Here is a 21,361-nt window from a genome sequence, read left to right on the forward strand (position 1 = left end):
TTTACGTATTTATAAAGTAACGTAAGCAAAAAATGGCACTGTATAATTACCGCTGTATATGACAGAGCTTTAAAAATTGATTATACAAAAGTGACTTTCTAAAACCGACATTATTCCAATAATTGAGCTTTCTTACAGCAATAATTTATATTTTTGAAATCCGTTTCACATGCTGTGAAAAGTAAACATATTTTTCGATAGAATAAGCTTGTCATCCTATTTTGTTTGATTTACATTTTGTTCAATAAAAATCATCAAATTTTCAGAAGACACTTCAAAAATGTAATTTTGTGCAAGATTTTATTTTCTATGCTTTATAAATCTTGTTGTATTTATATTAAAACTGCATATAATTCAATATTTTTTCAGTTGCGTCAATATTTGATGACATGATGAAGATTTGCGTGAAAAAAGCTTTTAAAAAGATAAACTATGCTCTGAGATACACCGTTTTGAATGTTTGCGACTACTTTTCGATACACTCCTTAATCAAAGTTTCTGGAGAGATCCTTTACGAATGTTTCAGAGAATCGTATAGAAAAAACCTTCGGTTTCAAAAGAAAATCTTTGATAGATTTCTCCCAAAAACTGGCGAGCTCCTTAGTGAATTCTTACGAGACCTTTATGGAAACTTAACGGAAGCTTTTCTGTGAAATTATTTAAAAAGGTTCTTAGCATATTCTCTGTATAACCACGATTCGAGAAGTGCTAACGTTATTTCCTGGCATTATTATGTCTTAAAAATCTCCCAAAATGTTCTAGTTGGTGTCGTTTAAGTTTTGATTAGACTTTATTAAATATACTTGGCTGTTTTTGTCATTCTTAGTTATTACCTACCGAAATCTTGATCAGACACTAAACATTTTTTTAAATCGTCGGTTTGCTGTAATAATCTGCACGATTTCGTGGGATATCTAAATTAAAATTCTGAGACCCTCGGTAGATTCCTAAAGGATTCTTGTTGTCTAAGCAAAAAAAAAATAACTAGTTATATTTAAGAATTTGTACGTTTACTCATACCTGCTAATCAGACGTGTCTCGTGATTTTACATTACAAGCCCGCGACATTAAAAATTGAGAAAAAAACATTTGGAAATGTAATTGGGATTTGGGAATATGAGTCATATTCGAAATTTGACCTAAAACAGAACTTGCAAAAGTAGGGCCGGATCATATTCTTGGCACTTTTGATTCATGTAGGCAGTTGGGTTTTTGAAAGCTACTGACCTCATATTTGGCCACAACATGCATCGTATTAAAATGCTTTTTATTGCAAAGTTTCAGACAAATTTTCCGAGAAAAAATCCCAATGCACCCTAAGTTGTAAAATTTTAAAATGTCCTGATTTTGAGTCTTCAGGAGATGGTCACCCTATTTAATGATATTCTATAAAAAGTTGTACAATTAATTCTTCCAATAACTGTTGCTTCCTTGAAGATTTTTCCAATTCTCTCTAGACATTGCCATTGTAGTAATTAGCTCTGCAGCAAAAGTTTTTCCAGTAAAAAATCTATAATACAGAACCGTGTGCAAAAACCAAGGCTGAGAAATGTTTTGAAGTATTTTTTTTTCAAGTTTTTCTAATTGTTACTTTTTAAACTATTTTTAGTATTTTTTAAAGATTTCTTGATACATATTTTCCTTTACCCGTTGACGCTCATGGTATCTGCAGATCACCTTCACTTTTCGACGAATCCAACATAAACTGATTCAGTTCTACCATCAGTGCACCAGATTCCGCTCAATTAAGGGAAGTGCTTATTACAATTGTCCCGATCAATACTATTTTTATGTCACAATGTAGCTCCAAAAATAGGTAATCAGCGGCAAAATAAAAATAATTTGATAGACTTTCATAAAAAAATATTTAATTGCATTTCTTACTGCATCTAAGTGTTCTTATTTCCGCTCGCAATAAACACATTTCGTGACAAACTCACTAAAAATGCATTATTTCGAATTTCGTTATTTATCCTGATATTTTTTATGGTCAATATAAAGTGTTTTCAATATAAAGAATTATTTTATCAAATGAAAATAATGTCACACGACTTCATTTGAAAGTTTTTAATATTGCTAGAATATATATGTGCGAAAAATGTGGGTTTTTGACACGAAAAATAACACTTGTTTTTAATTATGAATCATGGTTTACGGCTACCCAGCCGAGTGGAAGTTTAACAACTACCGAAAGCTAAACATTACATATATTTTGCAATTGGATTAAATAGACAAATTGATGTTAAGTTTTGCGAAAAAGTTACACGCCTTCTCAGTGAGAATCGAACTCACGACTCCTTGATCTCTAGTTAGGGCGCGTTACCATGAGAGGACCCATTAACGCAGAATTTAACCTGAATTCGATTTCAGCTCAATAATCACGTGGTCCTCTTTCGTAAAGTGCACCTCTTTCGGAAGAATTAGATGCCCATCCAAACACAACGCTTTCTATATATATCCGTTCGGTAGTTGTTACGAAAAATAAGTTTTTACACTAGTAAGCGGAAATAGGGGCATGAGCGGATACTGGTGCGCTGATGGTATATAATAATGCTTGCTAATGGAGTTTCGTCGCTTACATTCTTGATATATCCGGGATCTAAGGGACTCTTCGATACTTTGGCATCTGTCGAACCGCTTGATTTGATCACCTCTCGAATGTACTTTCGCTGAATCAAAAAGTAAGCACCGTGACGATCGTTTTCGATTTCCATTCCTAGGTAATTACCGGATATCACCCAGTTCGCTGATCTGTAAAGATTTCTTCAGCCACAACCAGGTAGTCAACATGTACAAGCACGTAAAACGTAACACCATCGTCCTTTGAGCTGCTCCGACGTTACCGACACACCTTGTCCTCAAGTCCACCATACAGAAATGCGGTCTTGACATCGTATGGCTTCAGTCACTGATGTCTTCATCTTCAGTAACCTCTTCCTCGATTACGAGCTGTGTACGAGCTTCATAAATTTCTTCAACCAGAGGAACATTTGAAACTGTGACTGGAATGCTTTCGAAGTCCACTGGAACCACCGTTCCTGGCTGTCTAGTTGGAAGAACACACTTACTTGTGCACTCGTTGATGAAGTGTGAGGTATATTTCTCGACTCTTCAGAAAAGATCGTATCCAGACCTTTTGATCGATCGTGGGAGATTGGTTCGCGAGGTACACCATCGCTGCCGTTGCATCCGCCCAGAAGTATTTTGGAAGGTTAGCTTCAAATAACATACAACGTGCTCGCTCAATAATCGTCCTGTTTGCGCGCTCTGCCAGACCATTTTGTTTCCGGCGTATTATCGTTGGTTATTTGATGTTGTATTCCCATCTGTCTCAAGAAAATTTGAAATTCTTTGTTCATATACTCCTTACCATTATCTGCCCTCAAGACCTTAATCTCCAACCGAACGAGGACCTCTTCTTCAGATTTGGTCTTCAAGAAATACACGAACATCCGGCAGGATCGAACATCAATAAACGGCACGCAATAACGGCTTTCTGACGGTTGCGGTCCCGCTACGTCCGAGTGGATCACTTCTAGTACAGTACTTCTTCAGCTCTTGATCTGCTCTTGCAATCACCATGATGCTCACTTGAAATTCGCATTTCGTACGCCACGCCGTTAGCCAGTGCCTTCACAACTGTTGTAGTTGAGAAGGCCCATCCGCTTATGCCCAGTTTCTAGCGATGCAAAAGCGTAGCACAACATTTGACTTGACGAGCTGCTTCCAACTGCGCCAGCTTGAACAAGTCATTTTCGATTATTCCGATTGCCACTAGCTTACTTTGCGTGTTGAAGAATTCACATCCGCTCGATTGACTATCTGGTAACCCGCCGTTCCAACACCTGTTTGACCGGTCCCAAATTCTTCATCTTCATTTCATTTATTTGGCTTTACATCGATTATCTTGATAAAGCCTCGCCAACAATATTTCGCCAATTCACTCGGTTCATGGCCGCTTCTCTCTATCCTCGACTGTGATCCACGCTCTCCAGGTCCTGGTGCACCCGGTCAATCCACCTAGCTCGCTGCGACCCACGTCTTCTTGTTTCGACCGGATTCGTAGCGAACACCATCTTTACAGGGTTGTTGTCCGGCATTCTTGCAACATGCCCTGCCCAGCGTATCCTTCCAGCTTTAGCTACCTTCACGATACTGGGTTCACCGTAGAGTTGAGCGAGCTCGTGATTCATCCTTCGCCGCCACACGCCGTTCTCCTGCACGCCGTCGAAGATCTTGCAAGTCCTCCTCGAGCATAGTCCACGCCTCATGCCCATAGAGGACTACCGGTCTTATGAGTGTTTTGTACATCGTGCATTTGGTGCGGGGGTGAATCTTTCTTGACCGTAGTTTCTTCTGGAGCCCATAGTAGGCACGACTTCCGCTGATGATGCGCCTTCGTATTTCCCGACTAACATTGTTGTCAGCCGTCAACAAGGATCCGAGGTAGACGAACTCGTCCACCACTTCGAAGGTATCCCCGTCTATCGTGACACTGCTTCCTAGGCGGGCCCTGTCGCGCTCAGTTCCGCCAACCAGCATGTACTTTGTTCTCGACGCATTCACCATTAGCCCGACTTTTGTTGCTACTCGTTTTAGGCGGGTGAACAAATCTGCCACCGTTTCAAATTTTCTCCCAATAATATCCATGTCGTCCGCGAAGCAAACAAATTGTCCGGATCTCGTGAAAATCGTGCCTCGACTGTTAAGCCCGGCTCTCCGCATGACACCTTCAAGCGCAATATTGAACAACAGGCACGAAAGTCCGTCGCCCTGTCGAAGTCCCCGCCGAGACTCGAACGAACTGGAGTGTTCGCCCGAGATCTTCACGCAGTTTTGCACACCGTCCATCGTTGCTCTGTTCAATCTTGTGAGCTTCCCAGGAAAGCTGTTCTCGTCCATGATTTTCCATAGCTCTACGCGGTCGATACTATCGTATGCCGCCTTGAAATCGACGAACAAATGGTGCGTAGGGACATGGTACTCACGGCATTTCTGGATGATTTGCCGCACGGAAAAGATCTGGTCCGTTGTCGAGCGGCCGATGAAACCTGCTTGATAACTTCCCACGAACTCGTTTGCTATAGGTGATAGACGACGGAAGAGAATCTGGGATAGCACTTTGTAGGCGGCATTTAGGATGGTGATTGCACGATAATTTTCACACTCCAGTTTGTCGCCCTTTTTGTAGGTAGAGCATATAACGCCTTTCTTCTACTCCTCCGGTAGCTGTTCCGTTTCCCAGATTCTGACTATCAGCCGATGCAGACAAGCGGCCAACCTGTCCGGGCCCATCTTGATGAGTTCGGCTCCGATACCATCCTTGCCAGCGGCCTTGTTGTCTTAAGCTGTTGCATGGCATCCTTAACTTCCCCCATCGTGGGAGCTGGTTGGTTTCCACTGTCCGCTGTGCTGACGTAGCCATCGCTTTCGCTGTCCTGACCTTCTGTGCCTGTGTTCTCTGCGCCATTCAGGTGTTCATCGTAGTGCTGCTTCCACCTTTCGATCAGCTCGCGTCCGTCCGTCAAGATGCTCCCATCCTTATCCCGGCACATCTCAGCTCGCGGCACGAAGCCTTTGCGGGATGTGTTGAGCTTCTGATAGAACTTCCGCGTTTCTTGAGAACGGTACAGCAACTCCATCTCTTGGCATTCCACCTCTTCCAGGCGGCGCTTTTTGTCCCGGAATAGGCGGGTTTGCTGTTTCCGCTTCAGTCTGAATCGTTCCACGTTTTGCCGCGTACCATGCTGCAGCATTACAGCCCGCGCTGCATTCTTCTCCTCTAAAGCCTCCTGGCACTCCTCGTCGAACCAATCGTTTCTTGAGCTCCGTTCCACATATCCGACAATGCTTTCGGCAGCGTCGTTAATGGCTGCTTTGTCTGTCCTCCAGCAGTCCTCAAGAGGGGCTTTATCGAGCACGCCCTCATCCGGCAACGCTGCCTCAAGATGGTGCGCGTACGCATTGGCGACATCCGGTTGTTTCAGCCGCTCGAGATTGTACCGGGGCGGGCGTCGGTACCGTACATCATTGATGACGGATAGTTTTGGGCGTAGTTTCACCATCACCAGGTAGTGGTCGAAGTCAATGTTAGCGCCAGAATTTATCGTGGTTCTGACGTCGGTTATGTCGGAGAAGTGCCGTCCATCGATCAAAACGTGGTCGATTTGTGATTCTGTCTGCTGAGGAGATCTCCAGGTGTACCGATACGGGAGGCTGTGCTGGAAATAGGTGCTACGAATGGCCATGTTCTTGGAGGCGGCAAAATCTATCAATCGTAGGCCGTTCTCGTTCGTCAGCCGGTGGGCGCTGAACTTTCCAATCGTCGGTCTGAACTCCTCCTTCTGGCCAACCTGAGCGTTCAAATCTCCTATGATGATCTTGACGTCGTGGCTTGGGCAGCGGTCGTACTCGCGTTCGAGCTGCGCGTAAAATGCGTCCTTGTCATCATCAGTGCTTCCGGAGTGTGGGCTATGCACGTTGATTATGCTGAAGTTGAAGAATCGGCCTTTGATTCTTAACTTGTGCATTACTTAATGTGCATTGATCGGCCACCACCCGATCACGCGCCTTTGCATATCACCCATAACTATGAAAGCTGTTCTCAGCTCGCTTGTGTTGCCGCAGCTCTGGTAGAGGGTTACCTCTAAACGTTCGTATTGATGCTCCTGTCCAGCACACATCCTGCAGCGCTACGATGTCGAAACCGCGGGTCTTCAGTGCATCGGAGAGTATGCGAGTACTTCCAATGAAGTTGAGAGATTTGCAGATCCACGTATCGAGTTTCCAATCGCTAGTCCATTTTCGTCGCTGTGGTCTTTGCCGATTGTTCCGATCCGTATTCTCTCGTTGACGTTCCTGTGCTGGTGTATTTTTACGGCTGGCTAGCAGGCCGTGACACCAACCCCCTAGATTTCCGGAGGACTCCCCCTAAATGTTCGGAGGGCCATAGTGCGCAGTTTAGCTTAGAGTCCTTCTCTGGCACTCGGACGATGATCAGCCGCCCCTGATATGGAGTACAGACGCTCCAGGTTTGCAAAAGCAAAAGCAAACCCCCCCTTCCCTGTCAGCATACGACCAAAGTTCTCACCGGGGCACAATGGTCGGAAAAAAGTGAAGTTTGGCCAAAACTATTTTTATCGCCTTAATAGATGAAATATGTAATCTGAATATGTTCTTTGGCGTTTTTGTTGTTCCAGAAGGGGTTATTCACAAATTACGTAACTTTGAAAAAAAGATTTTTTTAAATTAAAATTGTTATCAAACTGGATTGAAAGCACAAATTTTGTTCATATTTGATCGAGTTTGATCAAAATGTGTAAGAATAGTGGTTAAATATATTTTAAATAAACTTTGTATGAAAAATATCGTCAAAATATATGTAAAATATTGAATTATTCAAATAGCTCTAACTTGCAAATCAGCAAATTTCTGCAAAAAATTTAAAGCTTTTTTGTGAGATCTAAGGATGCTTTGTGATGTGCAATATTCGAAATGGCGGCGACATGACGCGACAAGAGTTGTTTTTCATGTTCAAAATCATCAAAATTACTAAAGTGGAATATTGAATAGTATTAAAACTTCAACCAAATATTTTTTTCCATCCTCATGCTCGATAAAAGTGTTGAACCATAAGCTTTCAGATAGTGGGTAACTTTGGGGAAATATTGCATTCCTAAATTATAAATTTTGTGCCTTATTTTATAGTCACATTTTTCAATTTTTTGACTTCAGCCAGTTTGCCGTCATAAAAGTCATAGAAATTTAAATTTTAGTTCAATTTCAGTTAAGGATCATAATAATATAACACATGAGGTATATTTTAAAATTAAAAAAATCATGAAAATCTCAAAAATTTTTTTGGTAGTTTTGGCTGCCCCTTTATATGGAGCCCAACCATTGTGCGGGGGTTGGTTACCCGATCATTTTCAAGGTTACTCGTACCCCAGAGGAGGTAGGGATAGGAGTTGCTGGGCAAGAGGCTAAGGACCGCAGAAAGGGGTCTATTTGATTCCTGTAGGTACGCGAGGTACCAATGGTACGCCATGCCCAGCCATTTATCGCGCCAAAAATTATTCATCTTGAACTCCGTACAATCCATTTGGTGTACCACCAGATCCAACTTCACCGCCAAGAAGATAACGCCTGTTGCGTAGCGAACGACAGGCGAGTGGTATCCTGATAGTCCACGCCTTTTACTTGCGAACAACCCTTGATCACAAGTCACGCCTTGTACTGTTCAATGGAGTCATCCGCGTTCGTCTTGACTTTGAAAACCCATTTGCTCTTCAACGCTTTTCGCCCTGGAGGCAGATCGTCCAAACGCCATGTAACGTTCTCGCTCAACGTACTCATTTCGCACTCCATCGCTTTGATCCAACGATCTCGATCGGATCGCTCCAACGCTTCATGGACGGTTTCTGGATCATCTTGGCTCTGTGGACAATTTGACTCCGAAGATTTGCTGTCTCTAACGGAAACAGCGAACATTGGGTTGAGTTCTTCATTTGCACTGAACGCATCCGCCTTGGATTTCATAAAATATGCAAACATCTTTGATGAACGTGACTCAATACTTCCTACCGCCGCCATGTGAAGTCTTCTCCATTGGTCCACACAGGACCGAGTGGATTAATTCCTGCGCTTTTTGCACTCGAACACCACTTGACTTGAATGGAAGCAGCAAGACATTCCAAATTACCACATGGTTTTGCGACAAACGATTTGTTCCGTGCAGAAATATCCAACTTCTATTGCCATCTTTCTCTCGTGCCGTCGCGATAACGTCCCCCTTGGATGCGTATCACTGAACGTAACACGATATCCTTTCTTGCAGATTTCGCTCACGGACAGCTAGGTTTGGAGCACATAGCACGTTAGAGTTATCGCGATCGGTGTACGTACCTTCCACGTCGGCTGGCAGCTTTACGCTGCCAACAGCCGCCACGGAAATCTCTTGAGAATTAGACACGTAAATTGATTCGGATGTTTTCTTGGGAGCCACGAGAGACGCTTGGGATCTGCACATCTTGATCACGGGTCACATCTTGAAGAATTTTCGATTTGACCACGTACACCGTCAGATTGAGCTTCGGCGCGTCGAACGCCATGATCATGGGCTTATATCGCCTTGGCAATTCCATCAGCAAAATCAGCGAAAGCCACTCGTCGTCCAACTTGAAGCAAATTTCTTCGAGCTTGTGGCTAGTGGACTGTTGAAGTTGATGCGACTGAAAACCCCAGCATGCCATGACTTTTTAAATGTATTTTTGAATTGCAATAAATTGAGTTTGTTATAATTTGACCGTCTAGCAATCAGGTTGTTTCATTGCTTTCGGTCCGACCTACGGCCACATCCCATAGGTTATGGGCCATTTAGTAAAAAGTTCGAGAGAGTATTCGAGAAGAAAAAAATTCACTCCGTAATCAAGATTTTTCCACGTTCCCGGTATGGATGGAAGCAAGTTCGGCCTGGAGAAATTGAAAAGCGGCGGCTACGAATGCTGGCAATTCAAGGTGGAGATGCTGTTGGTGCGCGAAAACCTGTGGAAACACGTTGCGGAGGCCGCCCCAGAACCTCTGACGGACGCGTGGCAGGAAGGAGACGCCAAAGCACGGGCCACCATCGTTTTGCTCGTCAACGACAGCCAACGCCCGCTGATCCGGAACTGCAAGACCGCCAAGGAGTACACCGACGACGGGGACATGGAGGGCCATCTTTTCCACATGGAGGAGCTGTTTGCAAGTCTCGCGAATGCTGGACAAAACCTGGAACCTAGCCTGAAGGTAGCGATGGTGCTGAAGAGCATGCCCGACTCGTTCGATACCCTGACGACAGCGTTGGAAAGCCATTCCGATGAGGAGCTCATCATGGAGATGGTGAAACGGAAGCTGTTGGATGAAGCCCAAAAGCGAGCCGAAAAAAGCCATCGAGGTGAGTCCATTCTGCGTGCTGGTGGAGACAAAAAGTCCATTGTCTGCCACAATTGCAACCAGCATCCAGAGCCGGAAGAGAGCCAACCAGCAGCGGTGCTAGCCAGAGCCACGTGTCGAAGAAAAAATCTAAATCGAAGGCGACGGTTGGCATGGTAACGCCATTCGCGTTCATGACTACTACGACCGCGAATTCAAATGTGTGGATCGTCGACTCAGGAGCAACGTCGCACATGTGCTGTGACCGTTCGTTTTTCGACGAGCTGAAGCCAGTTCGGGGATTTCCATCATGCTGGCCGATGGAAACGAGGCGTTGGTGAAAGGTGTCGGTTCTGGGCGCCTGTTTTGCCAAGACGAACAAGGTAAGCAGCAAGAGGTAATCCTGTCCGAAGTGTTCTATGTTCCAGATTTGGAGTCGAACCTGATCTCGGTAGGAAGATTGGTCGCCAAGGGAGCCGAGGTGATTTTCTCCAACCGCCGTGGTTGCGTTATCCAACGTGACGGTGCTGTCGCAGCGGTTGCGAAGAAAGTTGGTGGGCTATACCAGCTGGCTACCAAACAGCGTGGTATGGTTGCGTCACACCACAATAAGAATTGTATCCATCATTGGCACCGCAAATTAGGCCACCGTGATCCTGATGCGATACATCGAGCGGTGCGTGATGATTTGGCGACTGGCGTGAGCATTCAGAAATGTGGCGTGTTCCAGACATGCGAGTGCTGCGTCGAAGGTAAAATAGCTCGGCTGCCATTTCCGAGAAAGGATCATCGTCAATCTGCGAAGGTGCTGGACATCATCCACACGGACATCTGTGGACCGATGAATACCGTGTCGCCGGGTGGTTCGCGGTACTTCCTCACGATGATTGACGACCATAGCCGATACACCGTGGTGTATTTCCTGAAGAAGAAGTCGGAAGCTGCGGATGTAATAGAAGATTACGTGAGTATGGTCAAGAATCGTTTTGGAAGATGTCCGACCGTTATTCGTTCCGACCAGGGAGGCGAATACAAATCGAAGCGTTTGGGACGGTTCTACCTAGAAAATGGAATCGCTCCCCAGTACACGGCTGGGTATGCACCGGAGCAAAACGGAGTCGCGGAGAGGAAAAACCGGTCGATCGTTGAGATGGCTCGATGCATGCTGATCGACGCGAAGATGGGCTACGAGTTCTGGGCGAAAGCGGTCAACACGGCCGTTCATTTGCAGAATATGCTGCCATCGAGGTCCGTCGAGAAGACACCGTTCGAGCTGTGGTTTGGCAAGAAACCGGATTACGGACGATTGCACATTTTTGGGTGCACTGCGTTCGTTCACATTCCCAAAGAAAAGCGAAGCAAGTTGGCACCGAAGGCGGAAAAGTTGACTTTCGTTGGCTACTCGGACTGCCACAAGGCGTTCCGCTTCATCGATCAAGCAACGAAGAAAGTGGTCATCAGCCGTGATGTACGTTTCGTGGAGATGGAAGACAACGTTGAGAACGATGATTCGACGTCGGGGTCATCGTCAGCGACGATGGTGGAATACGAGTCAGTGCTTTCACAACCAGTTGTGGAAGATGAATCCGACGATGACGCGTCGGTTCAGGAGGAGTGCGAATCCAACTCCTCATATTATGATTCACCGTCTGAAGATGTGCTCGATGATGACGGCAACGAAGAAGAGAAGACGCCCCTTCGGCGTTCAAATCGAAGCACGAAAGGACAGCTGCCAGCTCGATTCCGTGAGACCACCGGCATGGCGCGCAAGTTTTCGGCGGAACCGCGAAGTTTCTCTGAAGCAATCAACGGTCCAGAGGCAGTGCAGTGGCGTGCTGCAATGGATGATGAGATCAAGTCGTTGAAGATGCACGGTACCTGGAAGCTGGCGAATCTGCCTGCTGATCGCAAGCCAGTCGGCAGCAAGTGGATTTTCAAGCGCAAGCTCGATGAGAACGGCAATGTTGCGCAGTACAAGGCTCGATTGGTTGCGCAAGGATTTCGACGAGGTGTTTGCCCCCGTGGTGCGGCAGGTAACGTTTAGAGCGTTGCTTACAATCGCCAGTGCGAAGAGCATGATAGCAGGTCCGTCACACTCGTGCTCGGATTGGGTACCACTTCTAGTACTGCATTTGGTCCCTCGGTAGTGCAAATGGTACCCAAGTTTGACAGATCGCAGTACACTTTTCACGGCATTCTAGATTACCTTATGACCTATAAAATTTTGGGCAACTGCAAGGGACATGGAGGTCTTTAATTTGTCTTTGATGATATTGAAACATGCGGACGTCAAGACGGCCTACATCCACGGTGATCTGGACGAAACGATTTACATGCGGCAACCGCCTGGCTACGAAGTGGGTGGTGGAGACGCCGTATGTTTGCTGCAGAAGGGTCTGTACGGTCTCAAGCAAGCGGGACACGTACGGAACCGGAAGCTGGATGGCGTGCTGAAGCAACTAGGGTTCACGCAATCAGCAAACGATCCGTGTCTGTACGTTCGGCAACGAGGCAAGCAATTCACCTATCTGGTGATATATGTGGACGACATGGTCATCGCTTGTCACACTGAGGAGGAGTACGCCGAACTGATGACAGCATTAAACCGTAGCTTCACGGTGACATCGTTGGGAGACATTCCGCATTTCTTGGGCATCCAAGTGCGACGCCCCGAGAAGAAGTTTTCTCTGAACCAACGAGTCTACATTCAGAAGTTGCTGGAGCGATTTAGGATGACTGAAGCGAAATCGTCGAAGATTCCTTTGGACCCTGGCCACCTGCAACAAAATGAGTAGAGTGAGAAATTGCCGAACAATCACCAGTACGCCAGCTTGATTGGTGGTTTGTTGTACGTGGCAGTGAACACCCGACCGGATATCGCGGTCAGCGTATCGATTCTTGGGCGATCGGTAAGCAACCCGTCACAGGCAGATTGGATGGAGGCAAAACGGATCCTCCGTTACCTCAAGCACACCCAAGACCACGAGCTTGTACTGGGACCAGGACGAGCAGTGATGGAGGCCGACTGGGCCGGTGATGCTAAAACTCGGAAGTCGAATTCCGGATTCTTGGTTACGTTTGGTGGTGGACCAATCCACTGGGCATCCCGGAAGCAAACGTGTGTTGCGTTGAGCAGCACCGAAGCGGAATTTGTGGCGCTCGCTGAGTGTTGCCAAGAATTGCAGTGGATCAATCGCTTGCTGACCGATTTTGCTGTGGACGTGACGAAACCGATTCGTATCCACGAAGACAACCAGTCTTGTATGAGGCAGTTGGAATCTGGAAGAATCAACAACAGGTCGAAACACATCGACACGAAGTACCATTTCGTCCGACAAATGAAGGAAGAAGGAAAGATCTCCGTTGAGTATTGTCCGACGGACAGGATGGTTGCCGACATGCTAACTAAGCTGTTGGCAAACCTGAAGTTGACGAGATTCCGTGAGGCAGCTGGAGTTCTACCGTCGAGGAGGGGTGTTGAAGTTGATGCGACTGAAAACCCCAGCATGCCATGACTTTTTAAATGTATTTTTGAATTGCAATAAATTGAGTTAGTTTAGTTATAATTTGACCGTCTAGCAATCAGGTTGTTTTATTGCTTTCGGTCCGACCTACGGCCACATCCCATATGGGCATTATCTCTTCCACGTACCCCTCCACAGACGAACAAAATTCAAGCTCCAACCGAGTCAGCTTGCAAGGCAATTTATCTACCGAGTTCTTCCGCACTCATGAAAAGCTGCCTTGACCATGCTTCTTTCGTTGTTTTTGGCTTTGAGCCAAGCTGTAGTTATAGGGTTCAATGCTAAGACGAGAAGAAACATGTGTATACACAGTTGAGGAATAGAACGAATGCTCTGATTCGCCGTGTTAAAATGGAGCATATTGGCAGGAATATTGTTATGGCTGGTGGTTCACCTACCGCTCTCTGGAAAATGGTAAAAGATCTAGGTGTCGGCAAATCTGCAACTCAGACAGATTGTCCTTTTGACCCAGAATTGGTGAATCAAAAGTTCGCCAGTCATTTTACAATCGACAATGAATCCAGCTTTGAATACCAAGATCCACATCCTGTTGGGAGCTTCAATTTTCGTCAGATTGAAACTTATGAAGTGATTAATGTTTTTTATGACGTCAAGTCTAATGCGGTTGGCATCGATCAGATTCCTACCAGATTTATCAAGACAATACTGCCTCTAATTGTCGACCACGTAGTTCACCTATTCAACAAGATTATCGTATCATCTATCTTCCCGGAAATTTGGAAGTGTGCTAAGATAATTCCTTTGAAGAAGTTGAGGCACCTAAATTCAATGGATAATCAGCTTGTTGAGTGTTTTGTCGAAGGTCTTAGAAAAGCTGCTGAAAAAGCAAATAAGTGCTCATATTTCTTCACTAAATCTAGTGAACGAAGACCAAGCTGGCTTCCGACGTGGTCAGAGCGTGAAAACTGCGCTGCTTCGTGTATATGACGATATTGCTGCATTTGTCGACAGGAAGAATAAAGTAGTACTATTGCTGATTGATTTCAGCAAAGCGTTCGATACGATCTCTCATCAGCGTCTCTTGCATAAGCTGCAAACACGTTTCTCTTTCTCCTTATCGGCTGTTGAGTTGATTAAATCGTATCTCGTTGGTAGAACACAAGTTGTACGCTGTAACGATATATCATCTGATGCAGTTGCCGTGACTTCTGGTGTACCACAGGGCTCAGTACTTGGGCCCTTGCTGTTCTCCTTATACATTGATGATCTCCCTGGCGTACTGCGATACTGTCGGGTACAAATGTTCGCAGATGATGTGCAACTTTACTGTTCTCATCCCGAAGCTGCAACTGCAGCGGCAATGCTGAACGAAGATCTACAAAGAGTGATAAACTGGGCCTCCCGAAAATTTCTCCGCATAAACCATACAAAAACTAAAGCGATTTTGTTCGGTGATAACCGGCACGTGGATCCAGCTATCCTGCCTCTTACCGTTGAAGGGAGTCAAATTCAATTCACCGATTATGCGAACAACCTTGGGATCATTTTCCAGAGTAACTTAGGCTGGGACAAAGCTGTATCAACCCAATGTGGAAAAGTGTATGCTGGTCTCCGTACTCTGCGTGCCACTACGTCAGACCTGCCTCAAAACATTAAGCTTCAGCTTTTGAAGTCCTTGTTGTTACCACACTTCATCTTTGGCGATGTCGTTCACCTCGGAATGAGTATGGCTATGTTTTCGAAGCTGGAAGTAGCACTAAATGACTGTTGCCGCTACGTTTATAACATGAAACGCTACACTTCTGTTCGAAATCTCCAAAGAAATCTTCTTGACTGTCCTTTTCGCCGGTTTTATGAAATGAGAGCATGTTTGCAGTTGTGGAGGATTTTTCATCGCAGTGAGCCTGCCAATCTTGCTCGAAAACTGAGGCTGCTTCAAGGACGTCGTTCACTAAACTTTGTGGTTCCATTACATCGTACTGCAATATATGGTGACTCGTTATTTGTGAGAGGAGTGGTGTATTGGAATGCGCAACCAATGGAGTTAAAATAAATTCACTCTGAAGCAATGTACAAAAAGGCTGCACTAGAATATTTTAACAGAAACTAGTTTATTTCTCGTTCAAAAAAACGTTTAGTGTTCGCTAGAACTTAAGTTACTACAATGTAAATATCTATAATGGCACAAAAAAGACTGTGTCTTACGTCATGTTTCAATAAAACTAAACTAAACTAAACTAAGGCAATTCGTTGCGAGGGCTCGCTCCGAAAGATCCAAATCTACCTGGGTGCTTTCCGGAGGATTCACTGTCCGCCACGTTCATCACCTCTTATTCCGCTCATTTTTTCTTGATTTTCTATTCAAATCTTGAGGGAAACAAATTTAAAGTGAAAAAATCTTGAGGTGAAAAATTACTCTCGGCTTGTTGATCGGCCGTTTCTATGGTTACTTCTGCTAGCGGCCCATAACCTGATAGCAGAGAAAACTTGACCAGTCAGGTAGAATGCTTATACACAAGAATGAACTCATTCCAAATTATAAAACGCAACGCTTACTATGCTGGCAAGATCCTTTACCGCGGGTCGACCGCTTCCAACGTTCCATCCGTTTTCCTGTTAGGTTCGACAGCTTGCCAGCTTGAAGATAAGTTTTTTACGGTAAACTTCCAAGTTGTACAATTCTACCCGCCAATTAATGGCTCGATTTCGAAGTTTAGACTCGTCATTTCTAGCCGTTACTCTGGGCCTCTAGGTGATTTGTCAAGGAACTTTCCAGTATCTGCCCAATTATTAAGTTAGTCATGTAAATTTATATGTATCTCATTTTAGTGAGCGCCCAATTGTCGTGCGGAAGCTTTAATTAATTTAAACCCGACTTTTATGATGTGGATTCCAAACTCCACACTCCAAAATATAACTATAAAATATTAGGATTTCAGTAGATAAAACTTTTCAAGTAGGTAAAAACAGATAAAACTCAAAATACTCACAGCACATTCTTGCTCTTGGCGGACCGGCTGATGATGCGGAACATGTACTTGAAGAACGACCCGGACATGTACTTCAGGATCTGCTTCGGTTCCACCCGGTAGTCGTGCGCGTAGGCGTCCTGCGGCAGGAAGGTAAACCGCACCGTGTGTTGCATTCCGCGGGACGGCCTCAACACCAACCGCGAGTTGACGTGGATATCCTGCAGCACATCGGCCACCGTCACCCGGTTCAGGGTCTTGCGCATCCGTTCCGCAGCGGTGTTCAGCTTCTTATGGCTCTTGAACGCCCGGAAGGGGATCTCCATCGAAGGCGTCTTGATGCGCTGCGAGGCCAACATGAGGATTTCCCGAAGTCGAGGGATACCGAGGGTCACGTTCATTTCACCACGACCGGCAAAGTGGAACGTGTTGAGGGTCATCTGGGTGGACGGTTCTCCGATGGATTGCGCGGCGAGAAGTCCCACGGGTTCACCGGGGGCGGCCAGAGCGTAGCTGTTTTTCACCTTCATCAGTTCGTCCATATCGTGCAGGGGAGTTTGGGATTTGTTGTAGGTCTGGACTAGCTGTTCGAGGTGCTCGGTCAGAGAACCGAAGCAACTGTCTGGGCGGAACAGCGAGAAGGTTGGATCCGGACAGCGGGAATATTTTTTGGCGTATTTGGCTTTTAGGGAGGGGTCTGCTTTGTGCCATTTTTTGACGATCTTTTCGGTGAGACGAGTCCGTCCGGATTTGGATTTCAGACGGTCAGGGTCGGAAACGGCCGCGCGTATTTCCTCGCTGTGTTCCGAGGAATATTTGGTGAAGGGCGAGACGCGGACCTTTTGAAGGCAGTCGCCATGCTTCTTACGCCAGGATTTCATTTTCTTAACGTGGCGCAGGATTTGATCATTCAGATCTTCATCGTTAGCGAGAGATTTCACGGTTTCCGTTTGAACGATCGCGTCACGGTTCAGATCCAGGAATTTTAGATGCTTTGGGGTTTCGATGAACTGGGCCTTGGAGATGTCCATGCCGTCTTCGCCGTACATGAACTGGACCACGCTGTTGTCGCTGTCCCGCACGGTCATGTCGTAGTTGACGTTCAGACCTTCGAGATGCTTCACCAAACAACGCTGGAGGTATCCGGAACGACTGGTCTTGACGGCGGTATCGATCAAACCTTCACGGCCAGCCATGCAATGGAAGAAGAAATCCTGCGGTTGTATACCAGTCATGAAGCGTCCATCGATGAACCCACCGGACTTGGGAGATGTCTCAAAGCTCGCGAAACTCGGCAGCGACTTGCCGGAGATCATCAACGGGGGTCGCTTGCCCTCGAGTTCGATCTGTCCCAGCAGGCAGGAGATCTGCATGGTGTTCACGGTGGAACCCTTCGCACCGGATTGCACCATCAGCTGGAGGTTGTTGTCGGGGAACTTGGTGATCAAACCTCCCGGGAGGCATACCTCGTTGATCTGGTTGGTGAAGGAGTCCAGTGCGGTTTTGTATTTGCGATCGAGGATCGCGCGGAACTTTGGGTTCTTGGCGTAGGCTTCTTCCATTTTGGAGTTCAGCTCTTCGGCGGAGACGTCCGGAGGAAGATCCAAAGCGGAAGCAGCCGTTTCGTGCCCGACCTGTCGACAGGCTTTGATGATCTTGGCTCGCTTTTTGTCGGCGTGTTTTTGGACGAGGATGTCCTTGACGCCGAGGGTGAAACCTTCCCACTGGAGGTAGTAGCTGAAAAGTCGGGAAAGGGACGATAGGAGAAGGGTGGAGCAGTGGCCGCCGTACAGCTCGTACATGCAATGGATTAGACCGTACGGAGTGGCGCCGAAGTGGTTCTTGTCGAGGATTCCGACAAGGAGTTCTCCGTTGCGAATGATCACTTCCGATTCAGACATTTGGTTACCGGTTAGGGGAGTACCTCCGGCGTGCCATTCCCGAGCCGGTTCCGTTTGCCAGTGTTTGTTGCCGAGTTTGGCTGATCCGATCATGTTGATGTGCGGCATCTTCTTGGGGATGATGTTCTTGATGATCGTGGAAATGATCTGCTTGCCGGACCAGAGTCTGGCGGGTTTCAGGATGGTCGGCGGAAGAAGATCGATGTCTCCGCGATGGTTGGACAATGCCTGGAATACCAGCTGTTGGTAATCATCACGGTTGAAGAACTTTCCCCGAATGAATATTTTCACGGCGGACACGATATGATCCTGAATCAGGCCTCCCAGAGGAGTTCCGTCCTTCGGAACCAGATATTGGTGGGGAACGGCTACGAGATTGTACGCTTCGCTGCGAGCCAATTCGCTCTGCGGAAAGTGGGCATTCATTTCATCGCCGTCGAAATCAGCGTTGTAGGACTTACAATTGGAGTAGTGCAACCGGAAGATTTTCTCGCCGCTGAGGATCTTCGCCTTGTGAGCCATGATACTCGGCCGATGGAGAGTTGGTTGACGATTTAGGAGCAAGACGTCTCCATTCAACAGGTGTCGGTGTACGATCTTCACTCCTTGATCATTTGAGCTGTGCGGCGTCAGCAAGGTCTTGGCCACAGACTCCCGCTGTGTCACGTTCAGTGCGGATATTCTGCTCACCTGTCCGTTCGAATCCTCGATGCTGTTCGCTCCTGGGTAGTTATCGGGACCGTTCAGCACCATCTTTCTCAGTTCTGCGACGTTCCAGGAAGTCACCGGAACTGGATACGTCAGTCGTTTGGCAAACGTGATCGGAATTCCGATTTCGTCCACTCCGATGTTCGGATCCGGAGTGATGACCGTTCGCGCGGCATAGTTCACTCGCTTTCCCATCATATGCATTCTTACCAGGCCTTCCTTCTTCTCGATGATCTGCTTCAGGCCAAATCCACGAGCCTTGCTCTTGTCCAAAGCCATATTGATATCCAATGACATATCTACGTAGCTCTGAAGCTCAACCCAAGCATTGTACAACTTCTCGTAGGCAGAACCACCTTTGGCGGACTCGTAGACCTTCTTCATCTCCGCCTCCAGCGTTGAAGCGCTCTCACCTTCTGCATCGTCTTTCTTGCTCATCACCAACACCGCTCGCAGCGTCGCGTTCGCCATCAGAATATTCCGCAGGATCGCGGTCTGCGGATGTTCCAAGATCTCCATGCCATCGACGCGCCTCACTGGACGAACCAACGGAGGCTGCACCGGGACCACGTCCATGAAGAACATATCCACTGGGTGCTTCATCGTCCGGGCGCTGTTCTTCAGAATTGGGAACAGCAGATCCAACAAAGCGCCGTCGTTTTTGTACAGCTCGTAGAAGTAGCGTTGGCACTCCTCGGCGAAGATTATCCGGTTCGTGGCTTTGGTCTTCTCATCTGCCACGTCGCTCATGCCTTTCTTCTCGCTGCAAATGGAAAATTACAAATTGATTCTCGTATTTTTCGAGATTTTTTCATAACACTTACTAGAACGCCCGCATCTCCGCCCGGGTCATACTGAACACCAGGCGTTTGTTGGATACCCGAACCTTCTGCATGGGACTCTTGCAGTGAATGCACAGCTTCTTGATGCACTCCTTCATCGTACTGTTTACGATGGCATTCCGAATGGCCTCCGAGTTTTTCGTGTTTCCCAGCTTGTTGTAGGGATCTGAAATCATGTAAGTGCTGATTTAGCAACTATATTTTTTTAAGTAACAATCAGATAACAGGGTGTCGACCTAATTTTGAGAATAAAATTTCCTGGTATTCCTCGACCGATGTATATTTTCAGAATAATTCCACATCATTGATATTAACGGAAATTTGTTACCTTTATATAAAATACATATCTGATCATTTGCATATTGTACGTTTAACCCGTATCCGCCCAGCAAATGGAAAAAAAAGTTCAAATTGGTGCCGTTTCGGCATTTTTTGACGGATTGCCTTTGCTTTAGTTTAGCACCCTAATTTCGATGGTTAAGAAGAAACATAAAATTTACCTGTCTTAGGCCTGTCCTAAGGAGGTCCCATAAATAACCGAAAAAATACTCAAGGCCAAAACTGGTTTCCCAATAAAGTCCGTATTCGAGACTATTAAAACAAATATAGTTTGATTCAGATTTATACTATTAATTTTGGTAAAAATTTGTGGAAAAGGAAGTTGGGTTCTTTTTACCCGACTTGGCCCAGTGACCTACCGGAATATCTCCGAACCGATGGACATTTTTTGAAAATTCCAATGATGATTGTTAAACTAGACATTCGAAAAAAAAACGATCTCTTGATCTCTCCAGGTGACTTATAGTCACTTGAGAGACCTTTCAAGACGACTTTGAACAAACGTTCAGTTTTGTCGTCATAAGTAAAAAATTTGTGCTTCTTCTCTTCAAGATGTTTGAGAAATAGTTCGCGATCTTTAAGAGTTTCCGGCAAAACGCGACAGTCTCCTTTCTTTGCGATTTGAAAGGAAACCTTGATTCCCCTAATGGAGTTCAAGATCTCCTGCCTAAATCCCGGAAATTCGGAACAACTGACCACGATAGGCGGCACTCTTTGCTTCCTCACTTGAATCAAAGAGCCTGGGCTAGAGGCTGCTTCGATTTGGTGTTCGGAAAATTTGCCTAGAGCATCGAACTGATTGCTCATTTCGATACAATTATTCATTACACCTGTGGAGTTTTCATGTCTTCACTGCTTGACAGTTTTATAATTATGATCCTCCAGATTAGCACGGCCTACTTGACAGTATGCCCAATCACCACATCTCCTTTTCTCTTGAAGAACACGGCGATTCGGCTGGTTACGTGTCCGTCCGTGTGCACCAATGCGTAGGGCAATCTGTCCAGGTTCAGTCCGTACTCGCTCGTCGCTTTGCCTTCGAGGTCGACATTCCCATCCTAGCTGACATCTTGATCGGAGCCATTCCACTGCTGACGACATTTGTGCCGAATTTCCCAGATGCCGTCAACCGCTCGATTGCCAGTGCCAACATGGTCTTCGCGGAATTCTTGAAGCTCGACGAAGGAATAGGCTTCAACGGACAA

General features: G+C 46.2%; 1 protein-coding gene across 1 annotated transcript in view; it reads right to left on the reverse strand.

Annotated features, from left to right (window-relative positions):
- The window catches only part of LOC5577281 (DNA-directed RNA polymerase I subunit RPA1), a 34,350-nt gene that overhangs the window by 3,507 nt on the left and 9,482 nt on the right, over nt 1-21,361 (reverse strand). Inside the window, exons 2-3 of the mRNA XM_021851082.1 lie at nt 19,800-19,983; nt 16,388-19,738 (exon numbers count right to left, since the gene is read on the reverse strand). Coding sequence (XP_021706774.1) covers nt 16,388-19,738; nt 19,800-19,983 — 3,535 coding nt within the window. The remainder of the gene's footprint in view (nt 1-16,387; nt 19,739-19,799; nt 19,984-21,361) is intronic.

This window comes from Aedes aegypti, chromosome 3 (assembly GCF_002204515.2).
Source record: "Aedes aegypti strain LVP_AGWG chromosome 3, AaegL5.0 Primary Assembly, whole genome shotgun sequence".
In the NCBI taxonomy this organism is placed as follows: Eukaryota; Metazoa; Arthropoda; class Insecta; order Diptera; family Culicidae; genus Aedes; species Aedes aegypti.